Source organism: Muscardinus avellanarius, assembly GCF_963383645.1.
Source record: "Muscardinus avellanarius genome assembly, chromosome: 8".
Classification (NCBI taxonomy): Eukaryota; Metazoa; Chordata; class Mammalia; order Rodentia; family Gliridae; genus Muscardinus; species Muscardinus avellanarius.
In genome coordinates, this window is record NC_137794.1 from 29,029,971 (window position 1) to 29,056,994 (window position 27,024).

At 43.3% G+C, this 27,024-nt stretch overlaps 1 protein-coding gene across 1 annotated transcript in view; it reads left to right on the forward strand.

The window, feature by feature from the left end:
- Nucleotides 1-424: 424 nt before the first annotated feature.
- The window catches only part of CD109 (CD109 molecule), a gene marked incomplete at both ends in the record, with an annotated part of 163,838 nt that continues 137,238 nt past the window's right edge, over nucleotides 425-27,024 (forward strand). Inside the window, 2 exons of the mRNA XM_080700077.1 lie at nucleotides 425-648; nucleotides 1,638-1,807. Coding sequence (XP_080556203.1) covers nucleotides 425-648; nucleotides 1,638-1,807 — 394 coding nt within the window. The remainder of the gene's footprint in view (nucleotides 649-1,637; nucleotides 1,808-27,024) is intronic.

Consider the following 27,024-nt stretch of genomic DNA (forward strand, 5'->3'; position numbering starts at 1 on the left):
TGGAGGCCACACCCGCGGGCGGCGCGAGCAGCCGGCCGAGCCCGGGCTGCAGACGAGGAGATGCGGGCCCCGCTGCTGCTGCTGCTGCTGCCCGCGGCCGCCCGCCTCCTGTGCGTGCGCGCAGCCCCGCCGGCCGCCGGCCCCGGGTAGGCGCAGGGGGGCCCGGGAGGGGCCGGAGGGGGGCCCGGGGGGGACCCGGGAGAGGGCCGGGGGGCCCGGGTCAGCGGCGGGGCGGTCCTGTCCTGCCCTGTCCCGCAGCGCAGCGCACCCGCGGTCCCCGCAGTCACTAGCCATCCCCACCGAGGGTGCCTGGGGTCCTTTCCGGCCTTAACTTTGTAACATTTTATTTTTAGCCCACGTTGCTCTGCCTTTGGCTTTTCCACCGTTTGCTCCAAAATAGAGCGCTCTCTCCAAGACGCGGTGCATGAGACATCTTTATAGACGTCTCAGCTTTGACTTCGTTAAAGTGTGGCCGAGGCACCTCGAGTTTGGGCCCGAGTGCAGATGTTGTAGAGAGAGCAGGAACGTCCTCAGAGCAGAAAGTGCCTCCTTCCTACAGATTTTTGCCGTGGGAGCTTTACCCTTTAGCTTCTGCAGAGAAAGTGTTGCTCTAAGTGACTTTTCAAATGCTCTGCCATACCTGGAAAGGTCACCACTGGTAGTTGGTAGTTTATTTTCAGATGGTGTGTGTGTGTGTGTGTGTGTGTGTGTGTGTGTGTGTGTTTAAATTTCTTTTTGTAGTACTAGGGATTGAGCCCAGGGGCATTCTACCCCTCAGGGACACCCCCAGCCTATTTATTTATTTTAATTTAATTTAATTTTGTGGTGCTGTAGCTCATTCTACCTCTGAGCCACATGATCAGCCTTATTTATTTATTTAATTTTTGCCATGCTGGGGATTGAGCCATGCTAGGCAAGCACTCTACCACTGAACTACATGCCCAATCATTATTATTATTATTATTATTATTATTATTATTTTGAAATAGGGCTCCTCTAGGTTGCTGAGTCTCTCAGTTGCTAAGGCTGATCTCCGAGCAGCGATCTTCCTGTCTCAGCCTCCCAAGTACGGGGATGACACGCACCACCACACCCGCTCACATGTTATATTTTAATCAATGCTATCAGTTACTTGATTTTTTTCCCCCCTTGAGTGGATGCCCACGCATAAAAGTTTGAATAAGAAACAGGTAAAATCTACTTCTTTTTTTTAAAGCCAAAGAAAGAATCACACTGGTTAGCTTGTAAAGGAAAAGCTTGCAGACTTATATTTTGCTCCTAACTTCTGCATGTCCCAGTATAAACCTTAAACACCGGGATTCTTCCTGTGCTGTTGTGGTTTATAAAATGGAAATAATAGTACAAGTCTTTTTCTAGTCGTGGTGTGGGAATTAGTGTGTTATAACTGTTTTGGGAATTATTGTTTCAGTAGCATTTAACTATTAACTATCTAACTATTTGGAAATTCTTGTTGTTTCAGTAGCATTGATTGTTAGAGCAGTGGGCAGTGTTAAGTGTATTGCTACAACTGCAGTAGCATTACCTGGGGAGTCTTTCTCATTATCCATGAAATTTGAGAGTCACAGAAGAATGGAGATGTGAGCATAAGTTGTTTTTCCTTATTGGGATCTCCTTAGGCCCCGTTTTCTGGTGACAGCCCCAGGGATCATCAGGCCTGGAGGAAATGTGACTGTGGGGGTGGAGCTTCTGGAACACAGCCCCTCCCAGGTCACTGTGAAGGCCGAGGTGCTGAAGATCTCCAACAGCACTGTCTCTGTCCTGGAAGCAGAAGGAGTCTTTGAGAAAGGTGCGTAGGCTCTTACCCCCTGCAGTAACCACTGAAATATGTGAATAAGGCCATAGGTTAGGTAGCATAACAGAGGAACTCAAATGTGCATTGACTCAGGGCTCAGTTAATTCTTACTCATGCAGTCTAAAATGGCGCCCCTGGGAGCCCTTCCAAGTGGAGAGGCGAAGATCCAGGTGCCTTTCATCTGTGCCCTATCTTCATCAACAGCAATTCCCCAAACTTTGGCAAGAGCATGGATTTCCTCACGTGGAAGTTTTTGTGGGCTAGGCCTACAAATGGGTCATACTCCCACCACCCATATTCAGATGGCAGAGGAGGCTGGGAAATGTGGCTTGTATTGTGCCAAAAGCTAGCCTTTCACACAAAACCGTGTTTATTGGATGCAGGGGATTTTACTAAATAAAGCACGTGGAAAGGAACAGAAGAGCTATAGTTAAATCTAGTTTTATGTAATACTTTAAACATTTTAAAGTAACAGGAAAAAAGAAAAAATAATGTAGAAGTGGGAGCTGTTTGTAATAGTGTTATTACAACCAGCTTAAGTGTTTGAGTTCTAATCTGGCCTAGGAATATAATGGACCAATGAATGTTTTCTTTTTCAATACTAGGAGAAGGATAATTTGAGGGGGGGGGTATCCAATACTTAAATACTTAAAACTTGTGTTGTCATTAGAATAGACACTTGTTTTTTTTTTTTTTTTTTTGTCTACCTGCAAGAGCTATATATGTTCAGTTCTTACAAAAAAAAAAAAAAAAACTGGAAATAAAAGGAAATAAGCCTAAATCATCCATAATTTTGCCATCCAAATATAAACATTATTAACTAAAAAGTAGTAGTTTATGTATTTGTTAGAGGCCAGAAGCTGAGGCATAAGTTCCTTGAATGCTAAGAATTATATTTAAAAATTGATTTAGGGTTACATAACAAAGGGTGGATAGGATTCTGCAACAATCCTTGATATAAATGTATATTCTCTACCAATGAAGAGAAATTAGCACCATCATTAAAAGAGGTACAAGTTTGTCTACCACTGTGGATTTTTCTACATTGAAAGTTGACTGGCTGGGTGGGTAGAGTTGGGATAGGAATCAGGATGGAGGGTCTGTGTGAGGGAAAGGACAGTTTGGATAGGACATTTTGCCGCTTACAGGAGCAGTGTCAGGGAGGTGGGGGCCTTGTTTCCCTGGAGAGGAAGTACAGGTTAGTTCTTAAAATCTGAGTTTGAGTTCTAGCACTACTCTGATACTAGTTATGTGATTGTGGGCAGGTTTTATTTTTATTTTTATTTTTTGGTACTGGGAATTGAATACAGGGTCATTCTGTCACTGAGCTATACCTGCAGCCCTTTTAATTTTGAAATAGGTTCTCTCCAAATTACCGGGTGCGGGCCTTGAACCTGCAATCCTCCTTTCTCAGCCTCCCAAGTACTGGGGTTATAGGCGTGTGCCACCATGCTCCGCTTGGGCAAGTTACTTTATTGTTCTGAGCCTCAGTCTACTCATTTGTAAAACAGAGATTATGTAACTGACTTCCCCGGCAGTGCTAATGTTTTTAGTAGTAATAATACCAAAGAAGACACAGAAAGCCTCATTTCCTTTTTTTTTGCATGAGGGGGTAGACCCTAATTTTCATTATTAAACTGTCATTTCTGAAATGATCTTATTTATTTATTTACCTATTTATTTTGGTAATAGGGATTGAACCCAGGGTTACTCTGCCTCTGAGCTATACCCTCAGCTTTTTAATTTTTTTTTTTTTAAATTTTGAAAAAGGTCTTACTAAATTGCCCAGGCCGGTTTAGAACCTATGATCCTCCTGTGTCAGGCTCTCAATGAACTCTAGTGTTAGGATAGTAGTGAGAGAAAATATTGAGGCATCAAATTAAAGGTTATAACACTGAATGTAGTTCTACTTTGTTATTTATTTGTTAAGAATGTATAATTATGGCTCTTAGAGTGTGACAGTTTCACTGCAATACAGAGAGGTTCAGATTGACAGATGGTGTTGATAAATATTTGGACTTTACTTGGACACTTACATACTTTTATTCTAGAATTTCTCCCGTTATTATATTTTTTGAAGTCTCCTTTATCAGCCTCTTTTCTGCAGCAAATAATACCTGCACTGGGGGTGCATGCTCTCCGTCTTTCTCTCTCTCTCTCTCTCTCTCTCTCTCTCTCTCTCTCTCTCTCTCTCTCTCTCTCTCTCTCTCTCTCTCACACACACACACACACACACACACACACACACACACACACACACACACAGGAAAGGCCTTACTCTTATTTTTTCGGAGGCTGTGTTGTCAGCGCAGCTGCTTCCTGTAATGTTAGGACTCAAGGATGAACGCAGTCCTCCCTCTGTGCCCTCACATCCTTTGCTTTATCCGACTCCTCCAGTTTAACAATATGTAGAGAAGCGAGGACTTCCAAATCTGTAGCCATTGAGTTCACGGTTTGTATTTTTTCCTGTTACATCAACATAAACAAATGCGTAGATCAAATGGCTCCATCAATTTTCTGCAAAGGCTCCCAAGAAAAGGTTGTTTTTACTGCAGATTTTATCTTCTAGCACAGCTAAGGAGAGGGGCTGGTTTTCAGTGGCTCATTTCTAGTAGTCTTAGACTTTATTAGAAATTTCTAGGGGTGGGATGGGGGAGTGATTCACCATAACCAAGATGTTTTTCTGGTTTAATTTGTGTTAGAAACAATCACAGACAGGTGTGGTGGTGTACACTTGTAATCCCTGTATTTGGGAGGCTGAGACAGGAGAATTGTGGTTTTTGGACAGCCTTAGCTACTTAGTGAGAGGCCTTCAGCAACTTAGACCTTATTTCAAAATAAAGAATAAAAAATAGGGGTAAGGGAGTAGCTTGGAGGTAGAATGCCCCCGAGTTTCATTTCCAATACTGTAAAAAAAAGAAAAAGAAATAGTAATCACTAAAGAATTGGATTGCACAATATACTTTAATAAATACAGAAAAGTATGGCTTTTCTTTAGGAAAGAGTTTTACTTACTTGATTGATGGATATGGGGAGAATTTTATTTACATTTTTATAACTAAAGCCAGCAGTATTGTTGCACTGATAATTCCTTTTTTTTTTCTTTTTCTTTTTGTGGTACTGAGGATTGAACCCAGGGGCATTCTGCCTTTGAGCTACATCCAGTCCTATTTTATTTCTTATTTTGAAACAGAGTCTCACTAACTTGCAGAAGGCTTTGCTAAGTTGTTGAGGTTGGCCTCAAACCGGAGATCCTCCTATCTCAGCCTCTGAAATACTGGAATTACAGGTATGTGCCACCACCCCAGCCAATTATTCTTTTTTTTTTTATTGGTGCATTATATTCATACAACTTATTGGGGTAAAAAACTTGTGTGTACAAACATGTACTCATCGCTGATTTAACCCCTACCCAAATCCCACCCCATTCCCTCCCCGTCCCTCCCTCCCTTGCTTGGCTTAGTGATTGACTTTGATATGTTTAAGTACATTGTGAGCTTTAGAGATTTTCCTCTTCCCCCCTCATTTCTCCTCCTTTAGGTTGTCTTGTTTGCTCCTCTTTTCTCCCTAACTCTCACATATTAGGGAAAGCATCTGATTTCTTATTTTTTGTGCCTGACTATGTCCTCCAGTTCCATCCATTTCCCTGAAAATGATGTAATTGAGTTTTTTTTGATGGCTGAGTAAAATTCCATTGTGTACATATCCCACAGTTTTGTAATCCATTCATCTGTTGATGGACATCTTGGCTGGTTCCATAGTTTGGCTATGGTGAATTGTGCAGCTATGAACATAGATACACATGCATTAGTTTGGTAGTTTGGTTTCTTTTCTTTTGGGTAGATACCCAACAGTGGTATTGCTGGATCAAATGGTAGATTTGTTCCCATTCTTCTGAGGATTCTCCATACTGTTTTCCAAAGTGGTTGCACTAATTTGCAATCCCACCAACAATGTCTTAGAGTTCCCACTTCTCCACATCCTCGCCAGCATCTGTTGTTATTTGTGTTTTGAATGATGGCCATTCTAGTTGGAGTTAGGTGAAATCTCAGGGTAGTTTTGATTTGTATCTCTCTGATTGCCAGTAATGTTGAGCATTTTTTCATGCATTTATTGGCCATTTGAATTTCTTCTTTTGTGAAGTGTCTATTTAGTTCATTTGCCCATTTTGTTATTGGATGCTTTGTTTTCTTAGTGTTGAGTTTCTTGAGTTCTCTGTATATTCTAGATATTAGTCCTCTATCAGTGGCGTAGGTGTTAAAAATCTTCTCCCATTCTGTTGGCTCTCGATTGAGATTCTTGATAGTTTCCTTTGCTGAACAGAAGCTCTTCAGTTTCATGCAATCCCATGTATTGATTCTCCTTTTAATTTTTTGTGCCTTTGGGGTCTTGTTGAGGAAATGTTTGTCTGTGCCTATGTGTTGTAGTGTTGGACCTATGCCCTCTTCAAGGAGCTTCAAGGTCTCTGGTTTAATTTCCAAGTCTTTGATCCATCGTGAGTTGACTTTTGTACAGGGTGAAAAAGTGGGATTAACATCCAATTTTCTGCATATGGTTAACCAGTTTTGCCAACACCATTTGTTAAAGAGGCTATCTTTTTTCCAGTGTATGTTTTTGGCCTCTTTGTCAAAAATCAATTGGCTGAAAGTGTGTGGACTTGTTTCTTTTTTAAAGTACATTAATCCTATTTCTATTGGAAATTGATTATATGGGACTTCTTTAGAAAAACTGTTTCTATTAAGCTTTATGAAGTTCTGTAAAGGTATATTAATGCCTCTTCAGTGGTAAGATTCACTACCACCGCCAGCACCACCAGCACCACCAGCACCAACACCACCACCACCACCACCACCACCATCAGCAGCAGCAGCAGTACTATCGCTGTCATCTCTACAGTCAGTACAGCTAGGTTCATAGTCTTGTCTCCTTTCTATAAAAGAGTTAGTTTATTAAACACAATTGACAAAACATAATAAAAGATTAGCAGCCAGGCATGGTGACGCATGCGTTTTCCCAGTACTTGGGAGACCAAGTCAGGAGGATCACAGCTATTTGGGAAGCTGAGACAGGAGGATCACAGGCCAGCCTCAGCAACTCAACGAGAGACCTTGTTTCAAAAAAAAATTTTTGAACCCAAGAACGTACTTGGGTTCAGTCCCCAGTACTTCCCCCGCCCCAGAAAAAAGAAAAAAGATAAGCAGATGCTAAATGCCAGAAGAGAGAAGATAGAGCAGCTCTTGGTCTGAAATCACTGCAGCCTGTACTCTTGGGTGGAGAGTGAGTCTGTCCCCTTTTCTCTTCCCTTATCCGCTTTTACCTGTTTCCTACGGCTGTGTTGCCTTGGGGTTCTATGTTAGATTAAAAAAAAAAAGTTAAGAACTTTTTTTGTGTGTGTGTGGTACTGAGGGTGGAACCCAGGGGCTTTTTACCTCTGGGCTGCTCTCCCAGACCTATTTTATATTTTATTTGGAAACAGGGTCTCACTAAGTTGCTGAGAGCCTCACTAAGTAGCTGAGGCTGGCTTCGAACCTGTATGATTCTCATGTCTCAGCCTCCCAACCACTGGGATTACAAGTGGGTGCCACCATGCCTGGATAAGCTAAGAACTTTTGAATTCACGAGATATAAACGAGAACATTTGAATTCACAAGTCACTGTTAAGGCATAGGAAAGAATTGAATAGTTTCAATGTCCTTGAAATCATCACTACTATTTTATTCTTCTTTCTATAATTTAAAAGTTTCATTTATAAACCTTTCCTAATTTTCTGGTACAAATTTACCTCAAATAATGAAGAATGTAGCCACCCCCCGCATTAGTGAATTCATTTGTCATTGGTTTCGTTAACTTGATTTAAGAAGAAAACCTGAACTGGAAACTCCAATTGAAACCTGGGGGATGCTGCAGGACCATCTCCTCTGAGTGCCTGGGGGCCTGGAGCTGCCCTTTGGTTCTGTTGCCAAGCCCACTTCTATCTTCTCACTGAGGTGTTGGAATGAGTCACTCTCTATGTCTATATCTTCTGATAACTGGCTTGCTTCTTTCTTCCTTCCTTCCTTTCTTTCTTCCTTCCTTCCTTTCTTTCTTTCTTTCTTTCTTTCTTTCTTTCTTTCTTTCTTTCTTTCTTTCTTTCTCCTCCTCCTCCTCCTCCTCCTCCTCCTCCTCCTCCTCCTCCTCCTCTTCTTCTTCTTCTTTTTTTTTTTTTTGGTGGTACTGGGGTTCCTGGAAGCCTTTCTACCCCTGGGCTACACTCCCAGAACTATTTTATACTTTGTATTTGGAAACAGGGTCTCTTAAGCCAGCGCGGCTGGCTTCGAACCTGTGTGGTCCTCCTGTCTCCACCTCCCAAGCACAGGTATTACAAGAGTGCACCACCATGCCAGGCTGGCATTTTCTTTTTTGCCCCCAAATTTTGTCAAGTGAATGGAGTGTGTTTGTTAATCATGGTCTACTTTTTTTTTTTTTTTTTTTTTTTGATACTAGGGATGGAACCCAGGGCTATTCTACCTCTGATCTATACCCCCAGCCCTATTTTTTAGTCTTACTATTTTTTTGAAACAGGGTCACACTGAGTTGCGAAGGGTCTCGCTAAGTAGCTGAGGCTGTCCAGCGAACCGTGATTCTCTGGTCTCCGTCTCCCGATGTTTTACTTTTTAAGGATTTAAAAATCTGTTTTAAGCTGGGCATGGTGGCACATGCTTGTAACCCCAGTACTTGGGAGGCTGAGACAGGAGGGCTGAAGTTTGAAGTTCGCTGACATTTTCAGCTACTTAGTGAGGCCACCTGCAACTTAATGAGACCTTGTTTCAAAATAAAGAATAAAAAAATAGGGCTGGGTGTGTAGCTCTGAAATAAAATTCCTCTGGGTTCCACTCTCAGTACCTAAATTTTAAAAAACTGAGATAGTAATAAAAAACTTCAAACAAAAACCATCCAGTTCAGTGAGGGTTGCTTTCTGGTGGAAGCAAAGCTCCTGAACATGCATTTTGTGCTGCATAGATCAAAATCAGCCCCAAGGTTCTTATGAAAGTAGATTAATTAGTGGAGTGTGTGGGCAGATCTCCCAGGGCGGGCTTTCACAGGCAGCTTTGCCAGTGGAACTCTGTCTGAACCTGTAGCTTTGTGAGAATTATTTTGAAAGGATGTAGGCTGTTCATTCACATGTCTTTGCTATTGTGTGGGCTATATATTAACAGGTAGGTGGAGCCTGAAGACAAAGGACCGTGGTGTAGTAGATGTGTTGGGCTTTGGAGCCAGGATCTGGACACAGATGCTGGCCATTTCACTTAAAGGTTGGGTGGCTGTGGGCAGCCATGATCTCATTAAGCTTCAGTTTTATAATCTGAAAAATAATGGTTTTGGCCTTATACAGTTAATATGTTTATTGTGAGGATTAAATGAGGTAATTACTAAAAGTGTTTAACACTTGGGAATTGTTCAAGAAAATGGCAGCTATTGTTATTAAAAGAGAACAGCCACAATTCATGTCACAGGCAATTATTAATCACCTATGGGGATGATCTCAAAATAGGAACTCCAGGAAAGGCATAGCAATAGGGGGGTTGGGAAGAAACACATTGCGTTGTTCCACAGAGCCAGGCACTTTATTCATAAGATTTAATTTCTACAACTCTTTACAGTATTATCTTCATCTTGGAATGAGGAAAGTAAGGCTAACAATTTTCCTAAGTTAATAAAAAGTTAGGAAGCCTGAACTTGAAGTTAGTTCTGTCTGAGGTCCAGAGACCATAAGGTTTCCTATTGGCTGGAAGAGAGTGAAATACTTTTTTGCTTCTTTGTTTGGTTATTGATACCATTTGTATAGTCATTTTTCTCTAATATAATTTTAACATTTGCTTACAAGAGTTTAGACTTGGATCTAGTGAAATCTAAATTGGATCTAAAGAATTACAAGATGAAATCCCAGCTCTCCTTTTGTTATTATTATTTTTTTGTGTGGTGCTGGGGATTGAACACAGGGGCATTCTACCTCTGAGCTATACCCCTAGCCGAATTTTTTATTCTTTTTTTTTGAAATAGAGTCTCACTAAGTTGCAAGGGCCTCACCTGTGATCTTCCTGCCTCAGCCTCCCAAGTATTGGGATTACAAGTATGCGCCACCATGCCCGGCTTAATTTTTTTTTTTTTTTTTTTGCTACTGAGGATTGAACCCAGAGGTATTCTACCTCCAAGTTATACCCCCAGCCCAATTTTGTTTATTTGGAAAACGGGGGCTCGCTAAGTTGCTGAGCCTGTGATCCTCCTGTCTCAATTTCCCAAGTACTGGGATTATAAGCATGCACCACCATGCCTGGCTCCCAACCCTTTTTATTTTGTATTTTGAAATAGTCTTGCTAAATTCCGGAGGTTGGCCTTGAACCTGCAACCTTCCTGTTTTAACCTCCCAAGTACTGGGATTATAGGTTTCTTCCACACCCACCTTTCCCCTCTTAATTCATTATCATAGAGTTCTGGGGCTGGAAGGGACGGCACAGATAAGCCAACTCAGTTAGCTTAATTTATGGCCCAAGAGACTGAAGGGCAGCATTGTTTCTGAGGACTTGCCCAGTTAAGTTGCTTATTGGTTACAAAGCTGGAAACGGATCGCAGATCACCATGTAGGTTTTCAGACATTACTAATTCCATCGTCCTCTAGGAAACTTTCCTAACATGTGAAGAACTCTGGGTATGCCCAGGATATATTTGCAAATGCCGATTCTTCTGATTGGAAGAAAATGAGGCCTCACTGTTTTACAAGATGTTGCTTGTACATTCATGCAAGTGTCACGCTGCATCTCAAGGTGGAGTTGCTCTTTATGGCCCAGTGATGCTGCATGCAGGGTGGGGACTGGGCTAGGAGCATCAGAGATCTTTAAAAAGCCAAATTTCATTGCCATATTTCTCAAAGTGTGAGCTGTACTTATTCAAAATGCAGATTAATGGCCATACTGGAGAAATGGGTAAGACACAGGCATCTAAATTTTATGTTCAGCCACCACGATAGGCAATTCTTTGCCACATTAAATGAGAACAACCTTTTAGTGTCTCACAAACTTACTTGACTAAATACTGGAAAGCCCGAGAGTGAGCTGGTGGCATGCCCTTGCAAGCACGCAGTGACTCAGGGCAGCTGAGAAGGCCCCTCCTAGACTCTGGATTTTGCCTTTCCAGCAGTCCCATCCTGAGTACTGGTGTCAGATTTCAGCAGCAGAGAACCATGCATCGGTTTGATTAAGAATCAATGATTGGGCGAAGTTGAAAGTAAACGGATTAATTTTTGAAAACTCCAAGTTAAACACGTGCTAGCACCTAAATGCCTCCTCACACCCAGTGAGTCACTGTCCTCATGACTCACCCAAGGGCTGTGGTGGAAATAGAAATCAGACCCTGTAAAAATGTGTGCTGGGTTACTTTTATGCATTTCGAATACCGCCTGTGTCTTTTTTGCTCAGTTGATCCTTTTATGCTCAGTTAAAATGGCTTTATAATGTTGAAACAAGCTGTTTCTCCACTGACAGTTCAGTTCTCTTTAATTGTTTATCATTTATTATTTGTTGCATGTAAAATGTGAACAAGTGGGGGTGGGAGTAAGAGGAAGGAGAGCATTGGAGGTTGCAGAAGGATAACATGTACTATTAAAAGTGAAGAGAGGTTGACCAATGGGGTCCAGGTTACAGTTAGTTAGGAATATAGTTAGGAATAATAGGGTTATTGCACTGGGGGGTGACTAATAGTAATAAACTATACATGGAAAAGCTGGATAAAAAGATTTGGAAAGTTTTTATCATTCAGTTGGGTGTGGTGGTGCATGCTTTTAGTCCCTGTACTTGGGAAGCTGAGACAGGAGGTTTCTCCAACCCCAGACAGGTCCTAGGGCCTGAGATTTTGACAGCCTTGCCCGGGGACCTGAGACTGCCCTGACCCCTCTTTTGATGTGTCGAATGCTATTTGTCACATCATCTCCTGGATTCTTGGCCCAGGGACCTAGTCAGCTGTTCTCAAACATTTTGGATTCAGGATCTCCATATACTCTTAGTGAGACTCTATTTAAAATAAAGAATAAAAAATAGGGCTGTGGGTGTAACTCAGAGACAGAATGCCCCTGGGTTCAATCCCCAGTATCACAAAACAACAACAATAAAAGTTTTCACCAGTGGGGCCTGGTGGCACATGCTTATAATTCCAGCATTTGGGAGGCCGAGACAGGAGGATCAGGGTTCGCTGAGAGCCTCACCTACTTAGTGAGGCCCTTTGCAACTGTTTAAAAATAAAGAATAAAAACTAGGGTTGGGGTGTAGCTCAGAGATGGAATGCCCCTGGGTTCCAACCCAGTACTGCAAAAAAAAAAAAAAAAAAAAAAAAAGTTTTCACCATATAGAAATGATTGGGGGACAGAGATATGTTTAACCTGACTGAAACATCACACTGAGCCGAATGTGGTGTTGTCTGTAATACAGTATTTGGGAGGAAGGCTGAGAGAGGAGGATCACAGGTTTGTGACGAGCCTCAACAACTTAGGGAGACTCTCAGCCATCCAGTGAACCCCTGCTTTAAAACAAAAAATAAAAGGGCTAGGGTATAGCTTGAAGGTAGAATGCCCTGGGTTTAATCCTCAGTCCCAACAGCACAACCACACAAACAAAAATAAATAAATAAAAACTAGACTTTGTATGCATATACGAAATGTCACAATGGTGTCCCATAAATATGTGCAATTTTTGTGTATCAGTTAAATTTAGAAAACATTTCTGGCTTGAAAAACTGAAGTAAATGCTAGACGCACACACACGGCACAGAAGGAAGGCTGGAGGAGTTTTCATTTTTGGTTTGTATAAAAAATTCAGTGTGGTTTGCAAAATAGTGCTGCTTGTGTCTGACTCTGTGCCTGGTCCTGTTACCTTTTACTTTCAGAGGGATACAGATGTCCATTCACAAATGTCCCACTTCTGACATATTTGGTATTCTGTGGGAGCCGTTATTTCACATACTGGAGAAGGGAAGGGTGTGCGGAGGAGAGAGCTGGTGGCTGGGAGTGGCAGTCATGAGGAGACAGTGGTTTTTATGTGTTCCATTCTGCTCTGAATGCGAGTCGGGGAGGTGTCTGGGAAGAGAGGTTCAGCAGGTGGCTTTGCAATTGTAGCTGGGGAAAGAGTTTAAAGGCATCGTCGCCATAGACACATTCGAAATGCTGAGAACACGTGAGATGTGCTTGTGGAAGATGGGCTTGTGGGAAGAACGAGGCAGATGGCCGAAGGTCAGAGGGAGCAGCTCAGTGCAGAGGCAGCGAGCAGGCAGAGCCCGGGAGACTGAGGTGGTGAGGTGTCTCAGAACCAATCGGAGACGACATTCTGAGAAGAAGGCTTTTTTTTTTTTTTTTTTTTTTTTTTTTGCGGTACTGGGGATGGAACCCAGGGGCATTCTACCTCTGAGCTACACCACCAGCCCTGTTTTTTATTCTTTATTTTGAAACAGGGTCTCACTGAGTTGCAAAGGGCCTCACTAAATAGCTGAGGCTGTCCTCGAACCGCGGTCCTCGTGTCTCAGCCTCCCCGATGCTGGCATTACAAGGGTGCGCCACCACGCCCGGCTAGAAGGCGGCTTTTAAAGTATCACGGAGCATAGCGCATCTGAGAAGGTAAAGAAGAACTGAAGAACAAACCGTGATGACCCGTATGTGAATGGTCTCAATTTGAATGTTGGGAGCAAAGGCAAGTTTTAAGGAATAAATGAAAGGAAAAAAAATAAAATCAGGAAGTGTTCCTACACTTGGTTGGAAGGAGATAGGATGGTCTTTTAAAAGGCACAGTGGCGAGTATGGTGGCACACACCTGTAATCCTTGTACTTGGGAGACTGAGACAGGAGGATTGCAGGTTTGAGGCCAGCACAGGGAGTTGGTGAGAGCCTATGTGAAAGTAAAATAAAATAGGGCTGAGGGTATAGCTCAGAGGTAGAACCTTCCTGGGTTCAACTCCCAGTAACACAAGCAAGCATGCACACACATGCACAGCAGAAGCCAGGTGTGGTGGTGTACACCTATAATCCCAGGACTTGGGAGGCTAAGACAGGACAACCAGAAGTTTGAGGCCAGCCGGGCTTGGTGGCTCACGCTTGTAATCCCAGCACTCGGGAGGCTGAGACCAGAGGATCATGGTTCGGGGACGGCCTCCGCTACTCAGCAAAGCTCTTTGCAACTCAGTGAGACCCTGTTTCAAAATTGAGAAGACAAAAGAAAAATAGGGTTGAGGGTGTAGCTCAGAGATAGAATGCCCCTGGATTCCATCTCTGGTACTGAAAAAAAAAAAGTTTGAGGCCAGCCTCTGCAACTTAGGGAGATCTTGCTTCAAGATAAAGATAAAAAAGAAAAAGAAAAAGAAAATAAAAATAAAAGGGCTGGGGTTGTAGCTCAGAGGTAGATTGCCCTGGGTTCCATCCCTAGTACAGCATTAGTGGTTAATGCAAAGACCACTAAGGAGTGAGGGTGGGAACTTGTGGGTCAGTAATGGTGGGACCAGGATCAGGGGCACAAGTGATTGGATTATCCCTAAAAAAGAAGCACTATTTTTATTTTATGAAAGAAAGACATAGAGACATGTGAGGAAAGAAATATTTTGAGGTGTTGTGATGAAGAATAAAATTGAAATGCAGTTTTAGGAAAATTTTGTCGCCATCATGTCCCTGTGCTCTTCCCAGGGAAGCCAGGTAGGCTTCATTTCGCGTGCCCGCTCGAGGTGATGGCAGAGGTGGGCTGAGTGCTGCACTGACAGTGTCAAAGTCCAGTTGGGTTTAGTGGATCAGAGAGCTACGGGAATTAGCTGTGTGTGGGAGTGTGGGGTTGGATGCTACAATCAGTTCTGTTGGCTTGGTTGTCTACATGGTCATTTGCGAGGTTTAGTTAATAATACGGGTAAGAGAGGAAGATGAAAGGGTGAGTGTGTCTAACATAAGAGTGCAGTGAGCCGTGGAGGAGGCGCAGGCAGCGAGTGTGAGGATATGCCCGGACTGTTATTTCAGAACGAATAGCTGGGTCTGTCCTGTACTGTGTGGGAGGCACAGTGGTCAGAATGGAATTCTGGAGGCGTCCTGCCACTGAACCGTTGTACCACCTGATAAAGTTCTTGTGAAGGTTGAACAGGTAATGTGGTATCGCTTTAGCATCCAATGTGGTACCCACTTCATTTTTTTTTTTTTTTTTGGTGGTACTGGGGCTCCTGAGAACCCTTCTACCTCCGGGCTACACTCCCAGACCTATTTTTTATATTTTTATTTGGAAACAGGATCTTTTAAGCCAGCAAGGCTGGCTTTGAACTTGCGCGATCCTACTGTCTCCGCCTCCCAAGTCTGGGGATTACAGGCGTGCGCCACCATGCCCGCTCCCACTTCATTTTTTGATGGTGATCCTGGGAATTGAACCCAGGGGCACTCTGTCTATCCCTGAGCTCCACCCTCATCCCTTTTTAAAAAAATTTTGTTTTAGCCGGGTGTGGTGAAGCACGCTTGTAATCCCCGTGCTTGGGAGGCTGAGACAGGAGGATCGCACAGGTTTGAAGCCAGCCTCAGCTACTTAGTGAGGCTCTCAGCAACTTAGTGAGACCCTGTTGCCAAATAAAATAGAAAAAAGGTCGCCGGGCGTGGTGGCACACGCTTGGGAGGCAGAGACAGGAGGATCGCGCAGGTTCGAAGCCAGCCGCGCACACTGGCTTAGGAGACCCTGTTTCCAAATAAAAAAATGTAAAAAAATAGGTCTGGGAGTGTAGCCCGGAGGTAGAAAGCCCCTGGATTCCACCCCCAGTACCACCAAAAAAAAAAAAAAAAATTTTTTTTTAATTTTGTTTTGAAACTGGGTCTCGCTAGGTTTCTGAGACTCTTGTTAAATTGCTGAGGGTGGCCTCAAACCTGAGATCCTCCCACCTCATTCATCCAAGTACTGGGATTACGGGTGTGTGCCACGGTGCTCAGCAAGTTATGTGATTTTTTGAGTGCTGGAAATGTGACTCATACAAATGGAGATGGGCTTGGAGTATAGAATCTATTTTGGATACTTCATACCAAAAATGCAACAAAACTCATAATTTTTCATATTGATTACATGTTTGATGACAACATTTTTGAAATATTGGGTCAAACAAAATATTATTAAACTAGCCTACCCATTTATATTTTATATTTTAGTGCTTTGATTTAGAACATGCATTACAGTGCCAGTCATATAGTAAACACTTGGGTGATATTAGCTATATGTTACCTGGCACTTGCCAGTATCAGTATTAATACCAGTGCCTCCCTCTGAGCACAAGCCTATGACCTGAATCCAAACCAACCTGTGATGACTGATTTGGCTCAAGTGGGCCTTCAGCCTTATTCCATGAAAAAGGAGGCAGCATCCCTGAGGAGTGTACCTTACCATGGGGTAGCACACGTTTCCTGAAAAGGGCAAATAGAGCTGGGTGTGGTGGTGCACACCTGTAGTCCTAGTACCTGGGAGACTGAGACAGGTGAATTGAAGGTTGAGGTCAGTCTCAGCAATTTAGAGAAACTTTGTTTCAAAATAAAAAGGGCTTGGGTGTGGCTTGGAGGTAGAATGCTCCTGGGTTTAATCCTCAGTCTCCCACAAAAAAGGTGAGTGTAGATTTTACTGACCTCATGGTATTATTATTGTTGTTGTTGTTATTATTATTATTATTATTAATATTTTGTGGTATTGAGGAGTGAACCCAGAGGCAGTCTATCTCTGAGCTCCCCCAGCCCCACTGTATTTTTATTTTGAAACAGGGTCTTGCTGGGTTGAAGAGCCTTGCTTTGCCAAGGCTGTCCATGAACCTGAACCTGCAGTCCCCCTGTCTCAGCCTCTCAAGTACTGGGATTCCAGGTGTGGGCCACCACGCAGGCCTCCCGGTCTCGACTGCAGCACTCAGTGCCGCCTTTATGTCTTGAGAGTTGTCACAGATGGTGCAAACAAGTGAACGCGGCTGTGCACCGACAGATCTTTATTTATGGATGCTGAAACGAGTTTGGAGCCGGGCATGGTGGCACACTCTTATAATCCCAGGATTTGGGAGGCTGACACCTGGAGGATCACGGTTCTTGGACAGCCTCAGCTACTTAGCGAGGCCCTCTGCAACTCAGTGAGGCCCGATTTCAAAATAAAGAATAAAAAATAGGGCACGGGGTGTAGCTCGGAGGTCAAGTGCCTCTGGGTTCCATCCCCAGGCCCGCAAAAAAAAAAAAAAAAAAAAAAAAAGAAACTGGAGTTTGTATTGTTTTTACTTGTCGCAAAATATTCCTTTTACATTTCCCCCTCGAGTATTTAAAATTGAAAAATAATTCTGAGTTTATGAATTGCACCTAAATAGGTGTGGGCCAGATACGTTTTATAATAATAAATGCTGTGGACATTTAACAGCCAAGACCCTTGCCTGACTCTTGGTTTTCTTGTTTGTATTTAACCTAACATTTAGTTTATGCTGTGTCATTTAATTTATTTTACTTTTAGTGGGTTTTTGTTTGATCTGATTTCACTGATCACTCTAAATGGAATAAAATATATGTATGAAATTCATATTTATTGAGATATTTGTAAGCAAGAGGAGGTAGGAGAGGGGAAAAAATAAAGGGAGTATGTAAGAGACCAAAAAGATTTTGTTTTGTTTTGTTTAGAAATACTTGTATTTCAGCTGGGCGTGGTGGCGCACGCTTGTAATCCCTGCGCTTGGGAGGCTGAGACAGGAGGATCGCACAGGTTTGAAGCCAGCCTCAGCTACTTAGTGAGGCTCTCAGCAACTTAGTGAGACCCTGTTGCCAAATAAAATAGAAAAAAGGTCTGGGAGTATAGCCCGAAGGTAGAAAGCCCCTGGGTTCTACCCCCAGTACCACCACCAAAAAAAAAAAAAAAAAAAAGAAATACTTGTATTTTCTATATAATTCAATTCAGTGAAAAGCTGTTTAGCCTTGAAGCAACATTAAACTATAAAGCAGAAACATTGTGTGTGTATATATATATATATATATATATATATACATATTACATATATGTACATATATTATATGTATATATGTATATTTCTGCACTAGGGATTGAAACCAAGAACATTCTACCTCTGGGCTACATGCCCAGCTATATTTCATTTATTTGTTTATTTTTAAATATACTTTTCATGGTGCATTGTAATATATCATAATGCAGGTCATAGTGACAGGGACACTCATGGACACGGCACTAGGTGAGCTTCTCCTGGCTCCAACTCCACTCCCTGCCTTTCCTTGTACACTGTATTAAGAATGACATTGATAATTTTCTATATTCATGTAGCAGCAATGGATATGTTTCTTCTTTTCTATTTTGAAACAGTCTTGCTAAATTGCCGAGGGCCTCGCTAAGTTGCTGAGGCTGGCCTCCAACCTGCATCCTCCTGGCTCAGTCTCCCCAGTACTGGTATTAACAGGCGTGCGCCACCATGCCCAGCTATCAACATTGCATTTTGAGGTGTTATCTTCCTCAGATTTTTGGTGGCAACCTCTCCTTTCATTTTGTCCATATGCAGGTGAGAGAAGAGCTTGCATAGTGAGAGACTGTAATGAATTGCTGAGGAGTTCAAAACTTTCAGCTAACAACAGTGATAATAAACTTCAGGTTACTGCTGCCTGTGCCTGAATAGCAAAGCCTACCAGGGATAATTAGGCAGCACCTGTAGTACTGTCGGCGCACGCAGTGGAGAGCCCCTTTTCTTCAGAGAGTATTTCTGGAGCTAGTTGGATTTCTAGTTGCACACTAGTCTGGTGAGGAGGCAGCATATACTATTACAAGACTGTGTTTGTTTTTTTGTGGTACTGGGGTTCCTGGAAGCCCTTCTACCTCCGGGCTACACTCCCAGACCTATTTTATATTTTTATTTGGAAACAGGGTCTCCTAAGCCAGCGCACGCGGCTGGCTTCGAACCTGTGCGATCCTCCTGTCTCTGCCTCCCAAGCGCGAGGATTACAAGCGTGCGCCACCACGCCCGGCTACAAGAGTGTGTTTAAAAAGTTAAAGGAAGGTTAGTTTTTGTGTTTGCTTATTACACAACTTAAAAATAGCTTCTCCTCTATTTGTAAATGAAACGGCCAGTTCCCAGGCTGTGCCAAGCGCGAAGTCTTAAAACAAGGTTCCTTTTGAGTGGCTCGGGCGGAGCAGGACGGAGAAAGCATCTGAAAGGCTTTCGAGGTGGACTTTCTCTGGGTACGCAAGAAAATGATCAGAGTTTTCCAGCATGGCACTGGGAAGAGCTTTACCTGATGGAGTTACCTCTTGCTGTCCTTAGTGATTTCAGAGGAATCACTGCATTCAAAAGATGGTGACGGTTTCCATGTCTGAGTGGAGCCTCGCCAAAACGGGGGAAAAAAATGTTCACGGCAGTTTGCAAATGCTATCTATTTAGTTCCCAACCTAGCAACAGTAGAGAAAGAGATTCTTATTCCTCATCAGCACTGCTCCACCCCCACTGCCCCGGGTTTTATGTTTCAGTGGCATAAATTATTGCTAAAATGTTAGAACTTCCAAGTGAGTTCTCTGCTAGGACTTATTAAGTACCCAGGAAATTCCAAGCTGTGTTTGTAATTTAGAGGGAAGACAACAAGTTAAAAAAAAGAGGTCAATTATTTAAAGTTGACCTTTTAATAAGGACACATGAGGCCAGTGTGCAGGTCCTCAGTTGGGCTGCTCTGCACATCGTCTGAGTCGCTCCCTGGATCCAGCAGGAATTAGAGGTGGGGGAGACTCTGGCCCTCCCCCCTTGCTGTTGGGTAGAGCTTGTTTCCTGGCTGTGTATCTTTCCTGGTTCTGTGAGCAGATGTGGTCACATGTGTGCTGGGGGATGCAGACACGCCATCAACCAAGTCTCTCAACTTCTCTCCGATGAGAAAACCCTTCGAAGGTTTGAGTCAACTAAAAGCCACATTAAAAAAAAAAAAGTTCTCTGAAATGAGATTTCCTGCGCTTCAAGCCTGGCGAGCTTGTTTGATTTGCCAAAATGCTTGCTGTCCAATTAATCACCCCTCCAGATTTATTTGGATTGTAGACTTCCAGCTCTTTTCTACTTCTCCTTGTTCGATGCCACTTGGATAAAAATAAATTCCTATCTCCTCCCCACCCCTCACTGTCTTTTGGATTTGCAGGCAGCAGGAGGTAGATGGTGGGTTAGACCAGAGGAGAAAGGAAATACAACGTTTCCTCAGGTCACAGCTGACAAAATAGTCAGCCCCTGCTGATTTAGCCTACGTAGGGAAGAGTAAGTGCCCTCTGCAACAGAGGGTGCTGTTGTGGAGGGGCAGTTTGCTGAAGTTTATTTATTTTTCTATTTTATTCCAACGCTGTACACCATGTGTGTCTGGGGCTCCCTTGCTGGACCAACTCCCCTGCAGAGATGGAGGACATCTGTGCTCAGAGCCGCCCCCCTGTGGCCATTGCTAGAGCCACTGGCCCAAGGTTGGTGCTCGAAGGGAGATGGCTCCCCTAGCTTCCAGGTTCTGGTGATCAGTGAACGTAGAATTGAGGGGAGATGGGAAGCCAAGATGAGTGAACTTTTAAACCCATGTGAGAAGAAGTGGGGGTAGTGACATTCACAAACAGTTATCCAGACCGGGGGACTTTGATGCACCATAAAAGAACAAGCGTATAACTGCTTCTTGCGCTGAGAATCAGGGTGGAGCGGTGGTTTAGACTCTGACCCAGCGCCAGGCTGCCTTCTTGGAACCGTGGCTCCCCACTTCTTGCCTGTGTGGCCCTGGGTAAGTCACTTCATATCTCTGTGGCTCAGGGTTCTCGTTTGTGAACTAGACACAATAGTACTTAGCAGGATTGTTGTGAAAATTATAATAGTATAAGCAGTGCTTTCATAGAATGCTCTGTAAATACTAGTATTTTCTTTTGGAAAAATTGTATTCTGTTAGATCAGTTGGCTGTTTTATTGGTTCTTTTTTTGTTTTTTTGTTTTTTTGGTGATACTGGGGTTCCTGGAAACCCTTCTACCTCCGGGCTACACTCCCAGACCTATTTTATATTTTTATTTGGAAACAGGGTCTCTTAAACCAGCGAGGCTGACTTTTTTATTTTTTTATTTTTATTTTTTGAAGATTTAAAGAAGTTTATTAAAAAGAAATATAGAGATAGTTACAGCCCTGTGCCGGAGCGGGGCACAGGGGGGCAATTCGAACGAAAATGCCAAAGAACTCCAGTTTACTGAGTTTTTATCCTGTCTAAGTCCAGCAGGTCCCTCTGATTTTTGGAGATCATGTTACCCCTTATCTCCAACCCCGGCTCTGCTTCTGTTATCTCTCCAGCCGAATTTATGGCCTAAAGGGGGAGACATCTCTGTCTCCAAACACAGGCCCAGATTTATGGCCTGAGGGGGAGGCATCTCTGTCTCCAGACACAGGCTTTTACCTTTCGTCTTCTCCCCCAAAATGTGTTAAATTGTTCTTAGGAATGCAAGGACATGTTAGCTTAACCCTGACTTTCTTAGTAAAGAAGACATATTTCAAGATTGGACATCTTTCCCAGTATTGACACATTAATACATTTTAAACTCTCTTCCCAATACCAGTACATTCCCCCCTCTGTCTAGTAACTTCCTGACATCTGTCAGGCCAAAGGTAGGTACAGAAAATACATTTTGACATTCATAATTTTACAAACATTTAACATGAGCTAAGTTTTCATCAGTGTCACCCCATTATTATTACATACATACATGTACCCCAAGCAAAGGAATCAGGGCGACGACTCATCGAGCTGCTTCGAGCTGAACAGGGGCGATGTAATGGGGCCCCAGCTTAGGGTACATATGTATGAATTGGCATGTGGTGTGTGTCTAAGACCATCCAGAGGACTCCGATAGATGATCTTGTCAGGGTCTGTCCGTAACACCATTTGAAGTCTGAAAGCTTTCAGCCTATGAGAAATGAAATTTACCACACAAATTCACATCATAAAAGCATCCCTAGTGTCTTAAAACATTGATTTTGTCAAAGAAAATAACTTAATTTAATCACCTCTCACAGGAGTCTAATTGGACAAATTTCTGAAGTAACCATTTTAGCTAAGACTGATTGAGGTAAAAATATCTTTGAGCAATAACTTTAGTGCAACCAGCAAAAGAAAAGAAAAAAAAACACTTTGTTATCAGAGGAGCTGAATTTTCTGCTGTGGCTAAGAACGTAGAATGGAAGGTCATTCTAAACACCTCTGCAGACTGAGTAAACAGATGGCTCAGGGGTGGTCTGTAAAGACTCCGCACCCTGGCTAAGCATTTGGTCCTTGGGCAGGGAAAGAAGGATACTGCCTCAGATCTGGCCTCCGGGATTTCACTGCATGATCGCCTAGGGCTCTTTTAGTTAACTCAGGTGGTGGTAAGTGGGAGGACTCACTGGGAACGTAGGTCTGAGGACCCCAATTCCCTCCGGAACTGGGGGCGCTCAGCCATTTAATGGTCCCCCTTTGCACTGTGAGCCAGGCCTCAGAGGACCTTTATGGCCTCCTGGTTGAGAGCATTTACTCCAGAGTTGCTCTTGCTTTTCCACCTTAAACAGACTTGAGCCTAGGTTTTTGCGAGCAACCAGAATCCTTAAATGGCTTTTGTCCATCTATCTTTCCCTTTTCAAGTCTCTGTTAAACCAAATTGACAGCCTGAAGTATTAGTCTGTCCGAGGATGGCCTTCCCTTTTACTGGGTAAAGAATTAACTAATAACGTTAGCATCTATTCTTTCGAGTAGGTGTTATAGCCTTATATTTAATCCTCATGAAAGAATTGCATGTGGACAGATCGAACCATGAACTTTCTTTTGTCCAGGCCCGCAGGCAAAACCAATTGGAAACTAATCTGGTAGCACTAAGACCCTGCGGATCCCAGGCTGCTAAAGCTGCACCTGCAATGCACTGGCTTTACCTTGGTTAGGCTCAAGAACTTTTGCCTTTTGCGAGTTGTTCCTTTCTAGCAAGGGGCTGGGATCTACGAGTGGCACTGCCTGTTTCCCATGTGGGAATATTCCATCTATTATCCGATTTCCCATTCGTGGAGGCCGCAAAATAATCATTCCCCATTGCTTTAGCCTCTTTATATACCCTATCTCTTTCTATAGACGTCAGAGTTTGTTCAAGAAGTAATCTAACATCTCTCCAAGTAAGATCATACAATGAACTGAGTAATTTGAATGCCTTTATGTAATGGTCAGGGTCAGTAGTATAATTTCCCAAGTCCTTTTTAATTTCTTTCAATTTTGCTAGCGAGAAAGGCTGATGGACTTGCTTCGACCCGTTTTCCCCCCCTCCTACCGTCACAAGAGGAAACATCCCTCTTTGCCCCTGAACCTCGGGCACCCCCTGGGTCTCCCGCATATCAGAGTTGCTACCCTGAGGTGGAGGGGCCTTCGTCTGGTTTGATCCCGTGGGCATGAGAGGGGGTCCTTTGGCTCCTATAAGGCCCTCTTCCTGAGATCTTTCTCAAGGTGGGCCATGGGCATTTTAGATTTAACTTTGTATAGGGATTTTAACAGTGTCCCATCCGTGATGTGGGCATAATAGATGGGCACTCATTGGGCCTGACAAGACAATAGCGGTTTCCGAGAAGCCTCAATAAGGACCAAGCACTGGCCCTGCACCCCCTACGTAGGCATAGGCAGCAAAGATCTTACCCCCGTAGGGTACGGATCTCAGATCGCGTACTGGCCGCCACTAAGCCTTGTAGTAGGCCGGGAGGAGGTTCTCAGTCCTCTATCGTCCCCTACACTATTTAACGGGAAATTCTCCCTTCCCCTGGAGATTCTGCCGTAGCTAGGCCGTGGCAGGGGGGTCTCCATGGTCCCAGAGAGCTCATTGGCGCCGGCAATCCAGTCATCCTCTGAGATCTGGTCCCATTTTAGGGAAGGTTACTGACCTTCAAGATGCAGTGGCTTTAGAACCACCGTCGGCTGGAGTCACCTGCCGCTGTAGATAGTCTCGCGTGGGTGCCAAATATGTTGCAGGGGATTGGTTGGGGGGGGGAGGTGTGTGGTGTGAAGTAATCCCCACCACCACCATCAGACACACAGAGACAAACAGAAAAACCGTGGATTCTTGTCCTAAGCTAAGAATAAGTATTCATCACTTGGACAGCTGCTGAAGATTTAAAGAAGTTTATTAAAAAGATAGAAATATAGAGATAGTTACAGCCCTGTGCCGGAGCGGGGCACGGGGGGGGGGGCAATTTGAACGAAAATGCCCGAGGCTGACTTTGAACCTGCGCGATCCTCCTGTCTCCGCCTCCCAGTTGCGGGGATTACAAGTGTGCGCCACCATGCCAGGCTCGAACAAATATTTTAATTTTTTATTTTTATTTTTTGGTACTAGGGGTGGAACCCAGGGACCTTCTACCTCCGGGCTATACTCCCAGACCTATTTTTTAATATTTTACTTGGAAACAGGGTCTCTTAAGCCAGCCGAGGCTGGCTTTGAACCTGCGTAATCCTCCTGTCTCAGCCTCCCAAGAGCGGGGATTACAAGCGTGCGCCACCACGCCCGGCTTCTAACAAATATTTTGAAAGACAGAATTTGTCAAGACAAATTTTTACAAGGAAATTTTTTAAGTAAATTGTCTTTTCATGGTTTTATTGAAGGTTTCATCAGGTGTAGTTACTGTAATATGGTAGGGCCTTTCAATTTCAATTCAGTATAGAATATGTCTTCATGAAGAGAGGTGTTTCCCTGTAAGTTGAAATATTTCCAAAGAAAAGCCGGGTCTATTTCCAAAGGATATTACATCAGTATGTCAAAGAGACATCTGCACTTTTTGTTAATTGCAGCATCATTCATAATAGCTAAAATATAGAATTAACCTATGTGCCCATCATTAAGTAAACGAAGAAGGAATGTTTCACAGGTATCCCAGTAATATTCATGATGAAATACTAGTCATCCTTAAAAAGGAAATCTGATCATTTGGGACAACAGGGATTATCTGAGGGTTATTATATTCAGTGAAATAAGCCAGGCACAGAAAAATACCACATGATCTCACATGTGGAAATTAAAATGTTGAATTCAGATGGACATGGTAGCACATTCTTGTAATCCCAGAATTTGGGAGATTGAGACAGGATGATTCCTGGTTTGAGGTCAGCCTCAGCAACTTAACAAGACTCTTTCAAAATAAAAAAGAAAAAAGGTTGGAGGTGTAGCTTGGAGGTAGAATGCCCTTGGGTTCAATCCCCAACACCAAAAAGAAAAAAAAAAAGTGTTGAATTCATAGAAACAGTAAAAGGTGGTTATCAAAGGCTGGGGCTGGAGGGATTGGGGAAGTGTTGGTCAAAGGACACAAAATTTCAGTCAAGAGGAATAAATTCAAAAGATATATTGTAGCTGGGGGTGGTGGCGCATACTCTTAATCCTATTGCATGGAAGGCTGAGACAGGAGGAGGGCGAGTTCACAGCCAGCCTCAGCTAGTGAGGTCCTCTGCAATTTATTGAGACCCTGTTTCAAAATAGAAAATAAGGAGACGGGCATGGTGGTACACACTTGTAATCCCAGAATTCATGAGGCTGAGACAGGAGGATCGTGTTTTTCAGACAGCCTCAGCTACTTAGTGAGGCCCTTTGCAACTCAGTGAGACCCTGTTTCAAAATAAAGAATAAAAAATAGGCTGTTTGGGGGTGTAGCTCGGAAGTAGAATGCCCCTGGGTTCAATCCCAAATACCACAAGAAAAGAAAATAAAAAAAGAAAAGAAAACCACAAAAGATCAACTGTACATCATGGTAATAATAGTTAATGACAATGTTTTATATACTTGAAAATTGTTAAGAGAGTAGATTTTCAGTATTCTCACCTCAAATGAAAAATCTATGTGAGGTGATGCAAATGTTAATTAGCTCGAGTATGTATATTGAAGCATCCTGTTTTATACCATGAATATATACAATTTTTTGCCTGTCAGTTAATGAAAGAATAAGAAACTTCAATGTTAAGTCATATGCAAATGAAACCTCTTATAAAGGTTCAAAGAAAGATCCAGGACACGTGCTACACCAGGATGTGAGTGACAGAGCCACCTGGGCTGCCCTGTCCAGGTCTGGCCCAGCCTCATCCCGGTGGGCCCCCCTGCCCCTCCGGCTTGGGGGCTGCACCCGACTGGCTCTGCGTGGGTCGGTTCATGGTGACTTCCACCGCTGTGGGTACTCACGTCACCTCCGCTGCTCTTGGTGGATCCTGGTGACCTCCTTGTGTTGGTGGACTCGTGGTGGTGGTACTCCTGCTGCTGTATCAACAAAGCCCTTGTGTAGGAGCCTGCTCTTTGCTTTCTCCGGTGACAGTTATTTGATAGACTGATATGTGCAGGGTGATAAATGATGATGACAAATTGCTTATCTGTTCCTGAAAGCATATCTGTATTTCTTTGAGGCCCGCCGGGGCAGTGATGTTTGAAGTGAGTGTGCACTTGCTGGGTGTACAAAACCATTTATAAGGGTGAAGGTAGAAAATAGGTTAGCGTTCGTTTTTATTATTTTGTTGAACAAAACTAAGAATCTGGGTGTGGTGGTGCATGCCTGTAATCACAGTATTTGAGAGGCTGAGATAGGAGGATTACAGATTTGAGGCCAGCTTCAGCAACCAAGGGAGACCTTATTTCAAATAATAATAATAAAAAAAAGGATTGGGGATGTAGTTTGGAGGTAAAATGCCCCAGGTTGTAATCCCCAGGAACACACACACACACACACACACACACACACACACCCTAATAAATGAAGGTTTTTTCATATTGGATATTTTGGATGAGAAAGTGCATTTATATGATTTCACGAATCTAGTTTGATGTCGGTGATGTGTACTAAGCGTTTTTAATGATGGAGTGCTGTAGAAGCAGGCAGACATCTTGTGCATAACTCTTCAAACTTGGTGGCTGTATAATAGCCAACATGTATCAAATGTTTTCTATGCACAGGCACTGTTCTGTTTATTTTACATACATTAACAACCTTGGTATGACGATTAACATTCTCATTATATGAATTAAAAACATTGAGCTGGCCAGGTGAGGTGGCACCCACCTGTAGTCCCGGCACTTGGGATGCTGAGTCGGGGAGGATTGGAGGCCTCTGCATCTGAGCAAGGCCTTTAGCAACTTAGCCAGACTCTGTTTCAAAATAATAAAAAACAAAAAATAGGGGGTTGTAGTTCAGAGGTAGAATACCCCTGGGTTCAATCCTC